The sequence below is a fragment of the Chrysochloris asiatica genome, unplaced genomic scaffold (genome assembly GCF_000296735.1).
Source record: "Chrysochloris asiatica unplaced genomic scaffold, ChrAsi1.0 scaffold00166, whole genome shotgun sequence".
Taxonomy (NCBI): domain Eukaryota; kingdom Metazoa; phylum Chordata; class Mammalia; order Afrosoricida; family Chrysochloridae; genus Chrysochloris; species Chrysochloris asiatica.
The window spans coordinates 4,937,545-4,952,647 of record NW_006408684.1 but is presented as its reverse complement, the minus strand read 5'-3'; the positions used below and the strand labels follow the sequence as shown (position 1 = coordinate 4,952,647).

The following is a 15,103-nucleotide window of genomic DNA, read 5'->3' as shown; positions in this document are numbered from 1 at the left end:
GAATAATTGCTATCAGGACTGATTGTGAGGGTTGGAAATGTAAAGGTAGACGTTTTGTAGCAAGGAGGGGAGTGATTAACTTTACAGTCTAGGAGCGGAGGTCCTTGGGACCATCAACGGATAAGAGCGGAGAGCAAGACCCCACCACAGAAGCAGTGATGCCAGAGGGGGAAGCGGGGGGGCAGCTTGTCGTGTATACCCTTTGGTTGGTTGATGATGCATGGAGGGGATTTTAACCATGGTAATGAAACAATATACAATAGAATGAATGTAAAACTAATGTTCTCCCATGTAAACTATCACATAATTCACAATAAAACATTTAAAACAACAAAAAACCTCATAAACTGGGTAGCCTAGATATGCATATGAAGGTTGGACAGTAAATTATAAACACTGTAAATAATTGATGCATTTGAGTTATGGTGTTGGAGGAGAATATTAAAAGTACCATGCCAAAACAACACCCACCACCATAAAAAAGTACCACTGCCGAAAGAACAAACAGATCTGTATTGGAAGAAGTATAGCAAGAATGTTCCTTGGAGGCCAGACTTCGTCTCTTATACTTCGGACATATTATCAGGAGGAATCAGTCCCTAGAGAAGGGTATCATGTTTGGTAAAGTGGAGGGCTGGAGAAAAAGAGGAAGACCCCCAATCAAATGGATTGGCACAATGGTAGCAGCAGTGGGCTCAGGTGTAGCAATGATTGTGTGACTGGCGTGGGACCTGGCAGTGTTTCCTTCTGTCCTGCATAGGGCCACTATGAGTTGGTACCAACTCGTTGGAACCTAATAGTCCATTTTATCACTTATTACCACTAACAAATAATGTAAAAAGAAAAACCTAAAGCTATATGAGTTCCGGGCTCTCATTTGGAGTCCTGGTGTGATGCTATAGGATAAACACTAGACTGCTAAACACAAGACCGGAGGTTCAAATCCACCAGTCACTCCTTAGAAACCTTATACTGCTATGAGTAAGAACTGACTTGTTAATATTTAACAACACCCACCATCATAAAATATAAACATTAACAGTCAAGAGAAATATAAAGAACATAAAGATGCAGTACTAAACCATAACTGTAAGAAAGTACTATAGTACATACTGTTAAGTGCCCTGGAGTTGGTTCTGACTCATAGTGACCCTGTATAGGGTTTGGGACTGTAAATCTTTAAAGAAAGCCTTGCAGAGATGATGACGTGGAGCGATGGAGCAGCTGGAGACTTTAGATCCAGAGAGGGAAAGCGACTGTGTGCTGAAGACCTGGGAGGTACGGGGTGGGGGGGGGGTGGGGGTGGGGTAGAATTGCAGGGTATACCCTTTGGTTGGTTGATGATGCATGGAGGGGATTGTAACCATGGCAATGAGATGATATACGATAGAATGAATGTAAAACTAATGTTCTCCCATATAAACTATCACATAATTCACAATAAAACATTTAAGAAAAAAAAAACATTGATAAGAAGGAACTAAAAAAAAAAGTAATATTTAAAAAAGTAGACAAACAAAATAAAGCCTTGTATTTCTCTCGGAAAGCAACTGGTAGATTTGAACTACTAACTTTGTGGTCAGCAGCCCAGCTCACAATTCACTATGCTACCAGGACTCCTTGTAGTACATACTGTAATAATTTTGTAGCCATCTCATTTTGGTATTAAGTGAGATCAAATGTTGTATTCACTCAAATCACGTTAACACTAACCATCCCCACGTAAGCAGCTTGCCATAAAGTGTGTGCTGCAGCAAAAAGTGATCTCTCACAGTCCTCAACTATTTTTCTTTGCTTTCTATACCACAAACCTGAATAGCATTATGGACCCCATACAATGTGGCAATAATGATGCTGGAAATGCAGCCAATAAGCAGAATCCTGACATTACAAGAAAAAGTTAAATTGTGTAACATGTACCGTTGATTGTGATTGGCTCCAATTTCAAGATAAATGAATCCGCTTTAAGGGTAATCACACACACACACACACACACACACAAAAAAAATTGTGAAGCTGTCACTACAGTGATGGCAGGTGTGAAAATCTTGCATTTTTTGTGCAATACTTGTATCTCATATTGAAAATGCAGTCTTTATGTAAGTGCAGAATTGCTATAAGGCAAACCTACAGACTATAATAAGATTCAAACAAACAAAAGAAAGCAAAATCATATGACAACCTAAGCAAAAGAAAGGTGAAGATCTAAAGCTGGAGAGACTTTAATGCCAGCAAAGGATGGTTTGATAATTTTAGAAAGAGGTTTGGCATTTAAAAAGTCAAGGTAACAGGAGAATTAGCCTCTGCCAACCAAGAGGTAGCAGACAAGTTTCCAGACACCATTAACAATCATTGAGGAGAAAGGCTACCTGCCTGAACACATTTTTAATTCAGACAAAAGTGCCCTACTCCGGATAAAAATGCCACAAAGGACATTTATTAGTAAGAAATGGGCACCAGGATTTAAGGCAGGAAGGGATAGGTTAACTCTACTGTTTTGTGGAAACAAAGTTGCGTTTATGATCAGGACTGCCATTATTTATAAAGCTGCTAACCTCCAAGCTTTGAAGGGAAAAGATAAACACCAGCTGTCAGTCTTTGGCTGTACAATAAGAAGGCCTGCATTGAGAATTCTTTTTCTGGATTAGTTCCATCTAAGTCATGTACCTGAAGTCAGGAAGTACCTTGCTAATAAGAGACTGCCTTTTAAAGTTCTTTTGATACTGGACAATGCCCAGGTCACCCGAAACCCCATGAGTTTAACAGTAAAGTGTATCACAGTGGTCTACTTTCCCCCAAACACAAGATCTCTAATTCAGTCTCTAGATCAGGTCAAAAGAATCTTTCCGGCTCATTACATATAGCACTCCATGCAAAGGTCTGTGAATCATATGTATTGGGAAGGACGACATCATTGAGGATGCCATCATTATTACAGAAAAGGCTACAGAAGGCTTCAAGCCCCAAATAATAAATTTCAGCTGAAGAAAACTGTATCTGGATGTTGGATGTGACTTCACAGGATTTACAACAAAAGCAATCAAGGAAATCACATGACAAAAAAAAGGTGAGTAGTCAAGCGTTTCAAGGTAAGGATTTTGGAGAAATTCAGGAGCTAATGAACAGATGACTTGATGGAGATGAGGGTTTCCGAACCAGATGATGAAGACGAAGAGAAGCAGTGCCAGACTGCCTTTGACTTCCTTTAAAACACAAGCTCTTCTACAATATGGGCACTGAAGCAACAGCAAATGGAGGGAGCTTGGTAGCATGTTAAAAACTTCTTACATAAATAAAACATCAAAATAGATTGAAATTGCAATGTGTTTCCATAAAATTACACCAAGTGAACCTTCTTCTCCTGCTTCCCCTTGTACTTCCTCTGCCACTCATGAGACAGAAAGACCAACTGCTCCTCCTCAGCCTACTCAATGTGAAGCTGATTCATCTTGTAAACAGACAACATACAGTATCGATAATTACAGTACAGAACTGTAAATATGTTTTCTCTTCCTTAGCATAGTGGTTAAGAGTTGGGCTGCTAACCTCAAAGACAGCAGTTCAAAACTATCAGCAGTTCCACAGGAGAAACATGAGGTTTTATGCTCCCCCTTAAGTTTTACAAAGGAGCTCTGGTAGCGTAGTGATTACAAATTGGGCTGCGAACCGCAAGGTCAGCAGTTCGAAACTACCAGCTGTTCCGCGGGAGAAGGATGAGGCTTTCTGCTCCCATAAAGATTTACAGCCTCGGAAACCCTGTACAGGGTCGCTATGAGTCGGTACCGACTCCACGGCACATAACAACAACAACGATTTACGCTTCAAAACTCCTATAAAGAGTTGCAACCGACTCCACAGAATAGAACCAATCAACCAACCAATGGTTTTCTTAAATAACATCTTCTTTTCTTTAGATTACTATAGGAATGCAGTATTGTTGTTAGGTGCCACTGAGTCAGTACCAACTCATAGTGACCTTATGCACAGCAGAACGAAAAACTGCCTGATACTGGGCCAACCTCACTACTGTTGCCACATTTGAGTCCATCAATGCTGCCACTTGGGCAAACCCATCTCATTGGGGGTCTTCCTCTTTTTCTCTAACCCTCCACCTTACCAAACATGATTCTCCAACAACTGGTCCCTCCTGACAATGTGTCCGAAGTATGGCCTCTAAAGAGCACTCTGGCTATACTCCTTCCAAAATGGATCTATTGGTTCTTTTGGCAGCCCATGGCACTTTCAAAATTCTCCTCCAACACCATAATTCAAAACATCAATTCTTCTAGTCTTCTTTATTCACTATTCAGCTTTCGCATGTATATGAGGGTATTGAAAATACCATGGTATTTTCACACCTTAGTCCTCAAACTGACATCTTGGCTCTTCAACACTTTCAAAAGTTCTTGTGCAGCAGATTTACCTAATGCAATACATTGTTTAATTTCTTGATTGTTGCTTCCATGAGTGTTGATAGTTGATCCAAAAAGAATGAAGTCTTTGACAACTTCAATCTTCTCTATTGATAAGAATGTTGCTTATTGGTCCAGTGGTGGTGAGTTTTGTTTTCTTGACATTGAGATGTAATCCATACCGAAGGTTGTGCTCTTTGATCTTCATCAGTAAACGTTTTAAGTCCTCTTTAGTTTCAGCAAGCAAGGTTGTATCACCTGCATATCACAGGTTGTTAATGAGTTCTCCTCCAATCCTGATGCCACGTTTTTCTTCATAGAACCCAGCTTCTCGGATTATTTGCTCAGCATACAGGTTGAACAAGTATGGTGAAAGAATACAACCTTTCTTAAATTTTAAACCATTTGATGTTCCCATGTTCTGTTTGAACAACTGCCTCTTGGTCCAGGAACCAATTCCTCAAGAGCACAACTAAGTGTTCCGGAATACTCACACTTCGCAATGTTGTCCATAGCTTGTCATGAGCCACACAATCGAAAGCCTTTGTGTAGTCAATAAAGCACAGGTAAACATCTTTTTGGTATTCTCTGCCAAGATCCATTGGACATCAGCAATGATATCCCTCATTCCAGTCTCTTCTGAATCCAGCTTGAACCTCTGGAAGTTCTCCGTCAATGTATGCTTGCAGCCATTTCTGTATTGGCATTAGTAAAACTTTACTCGCGTGGGATATCAAAGATTGTCCGATGATTTCTGCATTCTGTTGGGTAACCTCTCTTTGGAATGGGCACAAATAAGGATCTCTTCCAATCAGTTGGCCAGAAAGTTGTCTTTCAAATTTCTTGGCATAGATGAGTGTGTGCCTCTTGTGCTGCCTCACTTTCTTGCAAGATTTCCATTTTTATTCCATCAATTCGTGGTCCTTGTTCTTTGCCAAGTCCTTCAATGTACATTAGACTTCCTCCTTCAGTATCATTGGCTCTTGAAACAGTTGAACATTAACCATTTCCTTTTGGTACAGTGGCTCTGTATTCCATTCCTTCCATCTTCTCTTGATGCTTTCTGCATCATTCAATAATTTGCACAGAGAATCCTTCAATAACGAAAGTTGAGGCTTGTATTTTTTCTTCAATTTCCTGAACTTGAGAAATGCTGAGCGTGTTCTTCCTTTCTGGTTTTTTGATTCCAGATCTTTGCACATTTTTCTTATTTGGCTTTATCTTCTCAAGCTGATTTTTGAAATTTTCTGTTCAGCTCTCAGACCTCCTCATTTCTTCCATTTGCTCTAGTGTCTCTACGCTGGAGAGCAAGTTTGAGAGTCTCTTTTGAAATCCATCTTGACCTTTTCCTTCTTTCTTGTCTTAATGACTTTTTGCTTTCTTCACGTATGATGTTCTTGATGTCATCCCACAACTCTTCTGTTCTTCGGTCTTTAGTATTTAATGTATCAAATCTGTTCTTCAGATGATCTCTAAATTCAGGTGGGAGATAATCAAGGTCATATTTTGGCCCTTGTGCAAAATACTTGTTAATCAACTGTTTGTGTAATCAGTTAGGCTTTCAGTAAAGAGTAGGTTATTAGAAGTTAAACGTTGGGGGAGTCAACAGTTATACGTAGATTTTCGATCAGTACCCGTAACCACCTCACTGGACAAGGATCAACATGGGTTGAAATATAAGGTGTTTAATTTTTCTCATTAGGCTGTAAATACCTAAAAGCTAGTTACGATAATCATCGTTTCTTCTGATTTCCTCTCAGCGTCTCGCACCTACAAAGATGAAAATACGTTTTGTGATTCATTATGCGGTAGGGAAAACAATTTAATTATTCTATAATCTTCCTTGGACAGAATACATGTATTCTAATCACTGGCATTCCCATCCCCTCTCATGCTTGTTTGCCAATATGTTGCATATAATTTTGGGTAAACTGTGACAGCATAGCTCAAAAGGCTATTTATTTTCTGCAAGGATTACGACCTAGACTTGGTCACCAAGAACTTGAATGTGTAGTGCAACTGAGGAAGAGAATTTTAAACTACATTTAACATTAATTTCAATGAAAAAACTGGCACTTGATTTGATTATTATATAATATTTAAAACTTGGAAATGTAAACCTACTTTTTCAACTATAAATCTAAATACAAATCAAATATTTCGAAAGAAATTCAGTGTCAGAATTGAGATGTGCTCTAAATATAAAATACACACTGGATTTAAAGATTTAGCACAAAAAATAAAGTAAAAATATACTTTTTTAATATTTTGAAGTATTGATATAAAAATATTTAAAATATTTTGGCTACATGGGTTAAATAAAATAACTATTAAAACTAACTTTTGTTTTACTTATTGTGGCTACTAGAAATTGAAAATTATGTATACACCTAACTAACATATTTCTATTAGAGTTGATCTAGAAAAAAAGGCAGCAGCAATAATGAAAGATATTCTTATGAGAAATAAAGTTTTCTGATATAATCAACTTTTCTAAAAAGCTTTTATACTTGAAATCTTTATTCATGTTTTTATCTATCTCCAACTTAGCCAGTGAATTGGTGCTTAACAGCTGGTCAAACCAGTTGGCTTTGGACAGCTCCTGGAGTTTTTTAAGGATTATTTCTTGGCAGCTTTAGAAAAGCACTAATTGAAAGGTTAATCAAATCAGTAATACTTGTATGTTGGTTAAATAAACACCCTGTCTCCACTGATGATTAAACAGATGCATTATACTTTACCCAGAAGGTACATTTATTCTCTAATTATCTTCACTTTTCTTCAAGGTTCTAACTAGTATGACATTTTGAATACTTTGCGAATCAAAATTTTATCCTAACTTGAGGAAATTCTTCTGTATGTCCAGGATTCTACAGAATTACATTCCATAGCAACAGAAATTCCATCTGTGGTTAATGAAAGGTTAGTTCTACAGGTAAGTATCTGTACATTCTCTTAGGTGCAAAGTTACATCCTTAAAAGTAGACACATTCTAAGGCACAGTTTGTTAGATACAAGTACCAACAAGTAGTACAAGTGGTTCCAGTTCATACAAAATGTGTTTCAACATGTCTCTGTGATGGTTGCAAACAGGGTCTTTCAGTAAAACACTTGTCTTTTAGTCTCATTGTTAAGTGTTCCCGGGTCTTGTGGTTAGCAGTCCAGTGCTTATCCTACAGTCCTAAAGTGTCATCAGTCTCATTATGCGCCTTCAAAAACGGATACATTTGTTCCATGGAGAAAAAAATAAACAATATTGAGGTACGGACTGATACGACAATTTTAACAAAACCCAAAATGGGTGTCTTCACTTATCATCTAAGCTTTGCAACAGATTTTATGGGAATACGGCCTCAGATAAAAGGTTTTTGATGGATCTTGATTTTTTTAAAGAAAGGTTGGGATGACCATAAAGATGAGCCAAGAAAAGTTAGAACTTGATGAAGTCAACCTTGATGAATTGTGGTTGAAGTCCAGAAACTGGCAGAACACCATAGAATTACCATTGATGCAACAACTACTATAGTTGGGATCATACATGGTTTTGGCATCAGCTATTTTAAGTAAACATCTTGACCTCAGCATGCTTTTGGCTAAAAGGATGCCAAAGAGTTACATGTAGCAACAACTAGCTCAAAGAACTGATCTTTCCATCAGTCTTTTAAGCAAGATTAAAGTTAATGAAGACAATTTTATAGAAAGAATTATAACCAGAGATGAGTCCTGAATTATAATTTAATCCAGAAAGCAAGTACCAATCGAAATAGTGGCTTCTGAGGGTATCTGCTGGGTCAGTTAAATTCAAGGACGAGAGCTCAGCTCAGGAGGTTATGGCAACTGTTTCCTGGGATTCCAAATGGGTCATCTTGATAAATTTTTCTCAAAGCACACAGGAGAATCATGTGCCTTATTATGAAACCTTTTTAAGAAAACTGAAAACTGTACTGGTGAGAAAAAGGACAGGAAAGTTGTGCCAAAAAACTTTTTCCATAAAAACATCCCAATTGCTTATTCTTCCAGACAAGCAAAATTGCTCTACAAGAATTCCATTGGGAAATCTTACCCCATTCTCTTCCCAAAACCCTGATCTTGCCCATTCAGACTTCTTTTTGTTCCCCAAACTCAGGGAACATTGAAAAGGAACATGATTTGAGTCCCACAAGGATGCTAAAACTGCCATTTGATATGGTATAAATCCAAGAGCGTGGTAGCCTCCAATATTTTTTATTGCAGCTATAATCCAATAGGAGTTGTATTAGAATTAAGATTTGAAACAGAAGCAGAGCTGACGGGTTGTTTGGGGACATCACTGGTTCTGAGTGGTTGGTGCCTATGCTGTTGTTGCTGTAACAATTGCTAAATTATGTTTAATATACCTGTGCCTGGGAGTTTACTCATTGTACTGATAGAAAATATTTTGCCTTGAAATAAAACGATCCAATTTGATGCAAATCACCCGTTATATATTAAAAATGACTAAAACAGTATCAATCAGTTCTAAGTACAATTCAAAAGTACATTTATTTAAAATGTGGGCAAGATATCAATATAAAAGAAAACAGAGTATAAGAAATAAAAATAATCAAAGTACAAAACAGTTCATTTCTTTAACATCCATAATTTAGAGATAGCAAGGTCATTATTTACACCATTTTACTTGTAGCTGAAGCTCTGTAACAGTTTGTGAAAACATTTAAAAATCTGGCAAATGAATCATAAAACCTAATGTGGGCTCTTAAATTCATATAATACAAAACATAATTTATGTTTCCTCAGAATAAAATCACACATCTTAATAAGATGCAGTTAATTTACTATATTTGTTTTCCTGCTTTAAAATGCTTGTCTCCTAAGAAAGCAGCTGGAAAACAAGAGCGTCTGTGGAAGCCCTGGGTGCTTTATCCAACAGCTCTAACGGTCAGATCTTGTGCTCCAGGACTCCAGAGGCACACACAGCTTAGATGCACACACAGCTTAGATGCCATCAATTAAATTTATATGTAGGCTTGTTGAGGAAAACAAAGTGCAAACACAATGAACAACATTAAATAATGGATTCTAATTCAAAATTAACTGACGTCAGGTGTCACTTAATAAGAATGCTACAGCATTTCTCTTATCCACACACCAACAAGTATGGCTACATAGTCACATCAAAGGAGATGTGAAATCCTGTCATGGGGGTAGGGGTGGGGAGTCTCACTCTAGCTAAGTAAAATAAGATCTTTGGGGCTTGGGCCCAGGTAGCAGGATAAGTTTGGACCCAGGTATCACTGTTCTTTTTCAGCGATCAGTTAATTTCAAAGTGCAGCCAAAGTTACGATCTAATAATAGTTGAATTCTCCTTTAAACTTACACTTACAATGCTTAACACACTGATAAGCTGATATCCCAAAAGGCCCACCAGAAAAAAAAACGGATTCTTACCAATATCCTCAAGAGCACCTAACAACCTCTGCAATTCTAAACCACCCACTTGGGGCAAAATTAGGCTACTTTCAGGGTACAGAACTGAACAAAATATCCTGAAATAATATCCACAAATCACCCACATAAAGTTTAAGCAATTCTTCCTTCTGAAGTAAAAAATAGTAGGCTTACACAAATACAGATATGAATGGTAGAAAAAATGTGGAAAAGAATAATACATATTGTATAAAACAAAGGGTTTACAGCACATCTGTAAAAATTAGACAAGTCTTTTATTATGTTATCAGTAAATCCTGCAATTATTTCCTAATGTATGAAGAAGATATGCAATATAGAATGTTGATAGTAATGAAAAGAATGTTTCTGCACTACACATCATTCAAACTGGGTAAGCTATTATTGCTACACATGACTTTGTTTCTGGAATTCAGGGAAACTTTTCTTCTTAAAAGTGTTTTATGCCCAATGATATCTAGGTCTTCTACTTAAAAGAAAGTGTTTCATAAATTAATTAACATGAAGGAAAAAAGAAATAACTGAGCAAGGATGTCTTTCTAACCTCTATGATTGCTCATGAAACAAAAACCTGAAGTACTCCTATCCAAGCTTCTTTTGCTTAAGGACTAATGTAGCTAAAGCTGACACTAGCCAGAGAGATGTACATAACAATCCATTTACAAGAGAGCAGAAGTTTTTTTTTTGCCTACCCTTAGCCTAACTGTGACCAGCCCAAGGGATAAATTTCCATGAAATCTTTTCCCAGGGCTGTCCTCTTTAGGGGGAATCTGCAATGAAACATATATTTTCATTGTGCCTAAGGACTTATGAGGCACACACTCCTGCTTCACTGGTAAGCCACTGTCATATTAAAGTAATAATTTAGAGATTTAGAATAAGGATTATAAAAAAAATATGACAAGCCTCCCTTTCTTTTCCAAAATGCCTAAACATAATGTTTGTGTCAAAATGTATTATTCTTAAGAGTTATCATTGTATTTATCTATCGGCAACATAATATATTATTCACTTTGATGCTAATTCTATTAAATTGTATTTTGATTTGCACATCTCAAAGTTTCCAAGCAGACAATATGCATTCTAAATTTCACTGAAATTCAAGCTGAGAAATGAGTTCAAGAAATTCGCATATATTTATTTTTGCAATTACTTTCTCCATTTTATCTAACTGCCAGTTACTGAAATACTTAAACTAGATAGTGCAGATCCTTTCTGATCAATAAGTCACATAATGAATATGAACTTTCAGTAAGTTATGAGAATGATTTTACTTTATACTCAAATGAATTTTCTAAAGAGAAGGAATTGCTAACTGCATAAATATTAACAGAAAAAAACCCAGTAAAGACATTGCTTCATCACTCTTGGAAATCCATTTTCATATTAAGCCCTTCAAAACTTTTCATTCTTTTTCAAAAAGGATATGATTCATAGTCCAGTGTTTGTGTAAGGACTCCAGTTAAAACAAACTCTGCATTATGAACATCTGAAAGGAAAGAAAAGAAAAATTATTAAAAGAAATGCACTGCTAGCATATAAATATATATATACACACACATACACTAACACATAGCAAGAACAATAAATTATACCTATTCCTCTGGCAAAATATTCTCGACATAAGTGAAGGTCATTTTCACAGGATATTAAAATTATTTCTGACAAACTCTAAAGAAAAGAAAATAAATTTAATATTAACAACAAATCTTTTTTATGACAATAATGACATAAACGGCTTATTTTATGTCTACCTTATTTTGCTTATGCTCCATGAGTTTCCGGAAAGATGGCTGTTTAGATAATACCTTTCCTCCTGCACATTCCACTATAGCTTTCATAGTTGAAAGACTTGGGCAGATCCCAGGTGTGATATAAAAATACTTTCCCTAAAAAGAAATAAAAATATAAGCATAATATTTAAAAAACATGCTTTTAATTTTTAGAATACACAGTTTTTCATAAATTCTATACTAATATTTTTGATGAAAGTCTAATTTCATTAGTGGTCTTCAGTTAGTCCTCAAAACTGAAGTGAGCTTAGAGGAATCCCTATATAAAGCCTGGAAGTTATTGAAGCATGTTCATATGTAGGAATGATAGGTAATTCTTAAAAGTAATTAGAACTTTTAAAAGACATAAAATACTGTGTGATATAAGCAAGAAACTTACAAATATCTTTTACTATTCTTATAAAACATTAGCATTACATGAAGCAACAGATGGGCAAAGCACAATTCCTGGCCTGTATTCCTGTTCTATATTACCTCTGTATTAGTTGGAAATGATACTGATAGTTAAATGGCTATTGATAGTTTTGATTCTGTTAACAACTTTGTTCTTAATGATACCACAAAATACTATGTTGTTTTAAATTGCTCACATAAAAAGAAAAATTCATGCATTTAAAATAACTGATTATTTTAGGTCCAGAACTGATTATTTTAGGTCCAAAATATTTAAACTCAGTATTGCAAATCATTTCTGAAATTTAGATTGGCTCTACAAGAAGTTTAAAGAATAGATTACCTTCACTGATACACTTATCCACTCTATTTTACCTTATTATATTTTTAAATATTTATTATACATTACTTAGGCATACATTCATGTTTTTTCAAGTACCTTCTTCAAGTGAATATACAGTTAATGGGAATCTGTAATATCCTCTTGTTAAAAGCAGAAAAAAGAATGTAAACTCTTAACAAAAAGTACTCTACTGGTATTTACTGCACTGGGGGAAGCTTTCGGTAGCTATATTATAAGAAAAGCAAACCATGAAATGGGAAGTCAGGGTAAACTCAACTCCTCTAGATATGTGCTTTCAACTATTATCTTCAGTGGTATGATCCCTTACATCTTCTTGGACTTAGGCGATTTTGCCTTTAAAGTGTACCTTAAAGAGTGGAGAAACGTGTGCCCTTTTTAACGACTCTTCTAAACTGAAAGAGAAAAGTACTTCAGCCTCAGCATCTCGGAGAACATAGTTCTGCTCATCTGAAAAATAAAACACCACATACTCTGAACTTTTCAAAATTTCTGGAAATGGGCATGTACAACCCACTCACACTCTCCCAGTTATTCATGCATGTGTTATTCTTGGCTCACATTTACCTGTAAAAGTCCTATCCGTTATGCTTCATTTTATTTCTCCCCTTCCCCGAACCTCAAAACAATGAAGAGCCAGTCCTATAACAGACAATCTTTCTGTATTCTCCAGGATCAGTATTCCTAACTGTAGTAGTTTCAGGGTCACAAACTCCTTTTTAAAATGTGCTGAAAGTTGTGGACTCTCTCATGGCTTTACCCTTCAAACACAATTTCACATACCATTTTACAGTCATTATGAATCAGAATCAACTTGACAGCAATGGGTTTTAAAGGTTTATTTTAGGGAGTTCAAAAACTTTTGATGAGAAACAGTATAGTTATATAGTTTCAAAGTACTTCCTCAAAAAAATACTTATTAGTAGCCAAATAAAAGGAGTAAGGTAGTCCCCAGGGTTGCGAACAAGATTTGTTCCTGTGTCTTTAACAATTTTTAGGCAAATTTGACTAAGTGCATATGGTTCTTATTTAACCTTACTTTAGTGCAAGAAAAGTCTGACAGACTGTGAAGGTGACTGTAATTAAGAATTTGATCCAAGCAGGGGTTGGTTCAATTCTTTCAAAGTGAGGGCAAATTTATATAACATTGAAGAACAAGTAGGAATTGTCCCTGTACAGTGAAGGAGCCTAGTAAACATCACTTTAATTAAGTGATTAAAGTTATTATCAGCAGTATGACAAATCAAAAATTTGCATTGAAATAAGAGGAACACAGTATCACCTCTGTGACAATTCTGACCAAAAGGCATGCCAGGAATTTAATCACGAGGAAAATTTTAAAAGCCCAGATTGACGAACATTCTACAAAGAACCAACCTGTAATATCCAAAGTGACAAATAAATCTGAGGAACTATTCCCGATTGAAAGATACAACAGAGACATGACAACTACAAAGGACATTACTGGGACAGTTGGGCACATTTAAATGAGGTCTGAGGATAAGATAGCAGGAATAGATCCATGCTAATCTCCAGGTTTTGATGGGTATATCATGATTATAAAGGAGAAAGTCCATATTGTAGGAAATACACATTAAGATGTTTAGGGATGTTAGTGTACCACTTTGTCAATGTTATGGGGGAAAAAGCAATTATGTACTAGACTGGCAACTATTCTATATAAGTTATGGTTATTTTAAAAAAATCAAGTCAAAGTGGCTTAAAAAACTAATCAACCCAAGCTCTTAAGAGTGAGAAAAAATGGGGGAAAGTAAGAACCAGAAAGCAAACTTTTAGATACTAATTGCTACAAATAAACTAAGAGCAAGAGTTTTCTTGAAAAATTTAAAGAACAATTTGAAAATATAAACATTTTGGCTAAATAGAAAATGCCTTTTAAAATTAAGTATTAAAAAGAAATGATTCCTAACTAGAAAAATTCTCTTAGGAAATTCTGAAATTTGGGAGACCAAATATGAAATATGTTTTCTGAATATTAAAGGTTTACAAAACTACTAAACCACTTAACCCTCAACAAAATAAAACGCTTATTAGCAATGCTTTAAAGAAGGAAAGTCACTCCACCAAAACTTCCCATTAAGTATAAACTGTTGTAACCTTAGCCCATTGCCCAGCCTCCAAGCTCAGAATATATCACTCTCATAGCAAATCCTAGAAAAACAAATTTCTTTTGTCAGAGAACAGGCAAACTCATTATAAACTTATAAACTACATTATCCAAAATTGGTACTGAAATGTAGGTCTGTAGTATTACACTAGACACTGAAGACCGAAGACCAGAAGAAGTGTGGGATAACATCAACAACTTCAAACATGACGAAAGCAAAATGTCACTAAGACAAGAAAGAAGGAAAAGATCAAAATGGATGTCAGAAGAGACACTGAAACTTGCTCTCCAGCATAGAGATGCTAAAGCAAACCGGAGAAAAGAGGAGGTACAAGAGCTGAACAGAAAAATTTACAGGTTAGCTCGAGAAGATAAAGCCACATATTACAACAAAATGTGCAAAGATCTGGAGTTAGAAAACCAAAAGGGAAGAACACACATAAGCAATGCTAAAGCTGAGGGAACTGAAGAACAAATTTAAGCCTCAGCTTTTGTTATTGAAAGATTCTCTGGGCAAATTATTGAATGATGCAGAAAGCATCAAAAGAAGATGGAAGGAATACACAGAGTC

The 15,103-nt window shown here is 36.0% G+C and overlaps 1 protein-coding gene across 1 annotated transcript in view; it reads right to left on the bottom strand.

The window, feature by feature from the left end:
- Positions 1–11,287: 11,287 nt before the first annotated feature.
- The window catches only part of PAXIP1 (PAX interacting (with transcription-activation domain) protein 1), a gene marked incomplete at its 3' end in the record, with an annotated part of 102,675 nt that continues 98,859 nt past the window's right edge, over positions 11,288–15,103 (bottom strand). The window contains exons 17-20 of the mRNA XM_006871304.1: positions 12,754–12,854; positions 11,612–11,746; positions 11,453–11,528; positions 11,288–11,346 (exon numbers count right to left, since the gene is read on the bottom strand). Coding sequence (XP_006871366.1) covers positions 11,288–11,346; positions 11,453–11,528; positions 11,612–11,746; positions 12,754–12,854 — 371 coding nt within the window. The remainder of the gene's footprint in view (positions 11,347–11,452; positions 11,529–11,611; positions 11,747–12,753; positions 12,855–15,103) is intronic.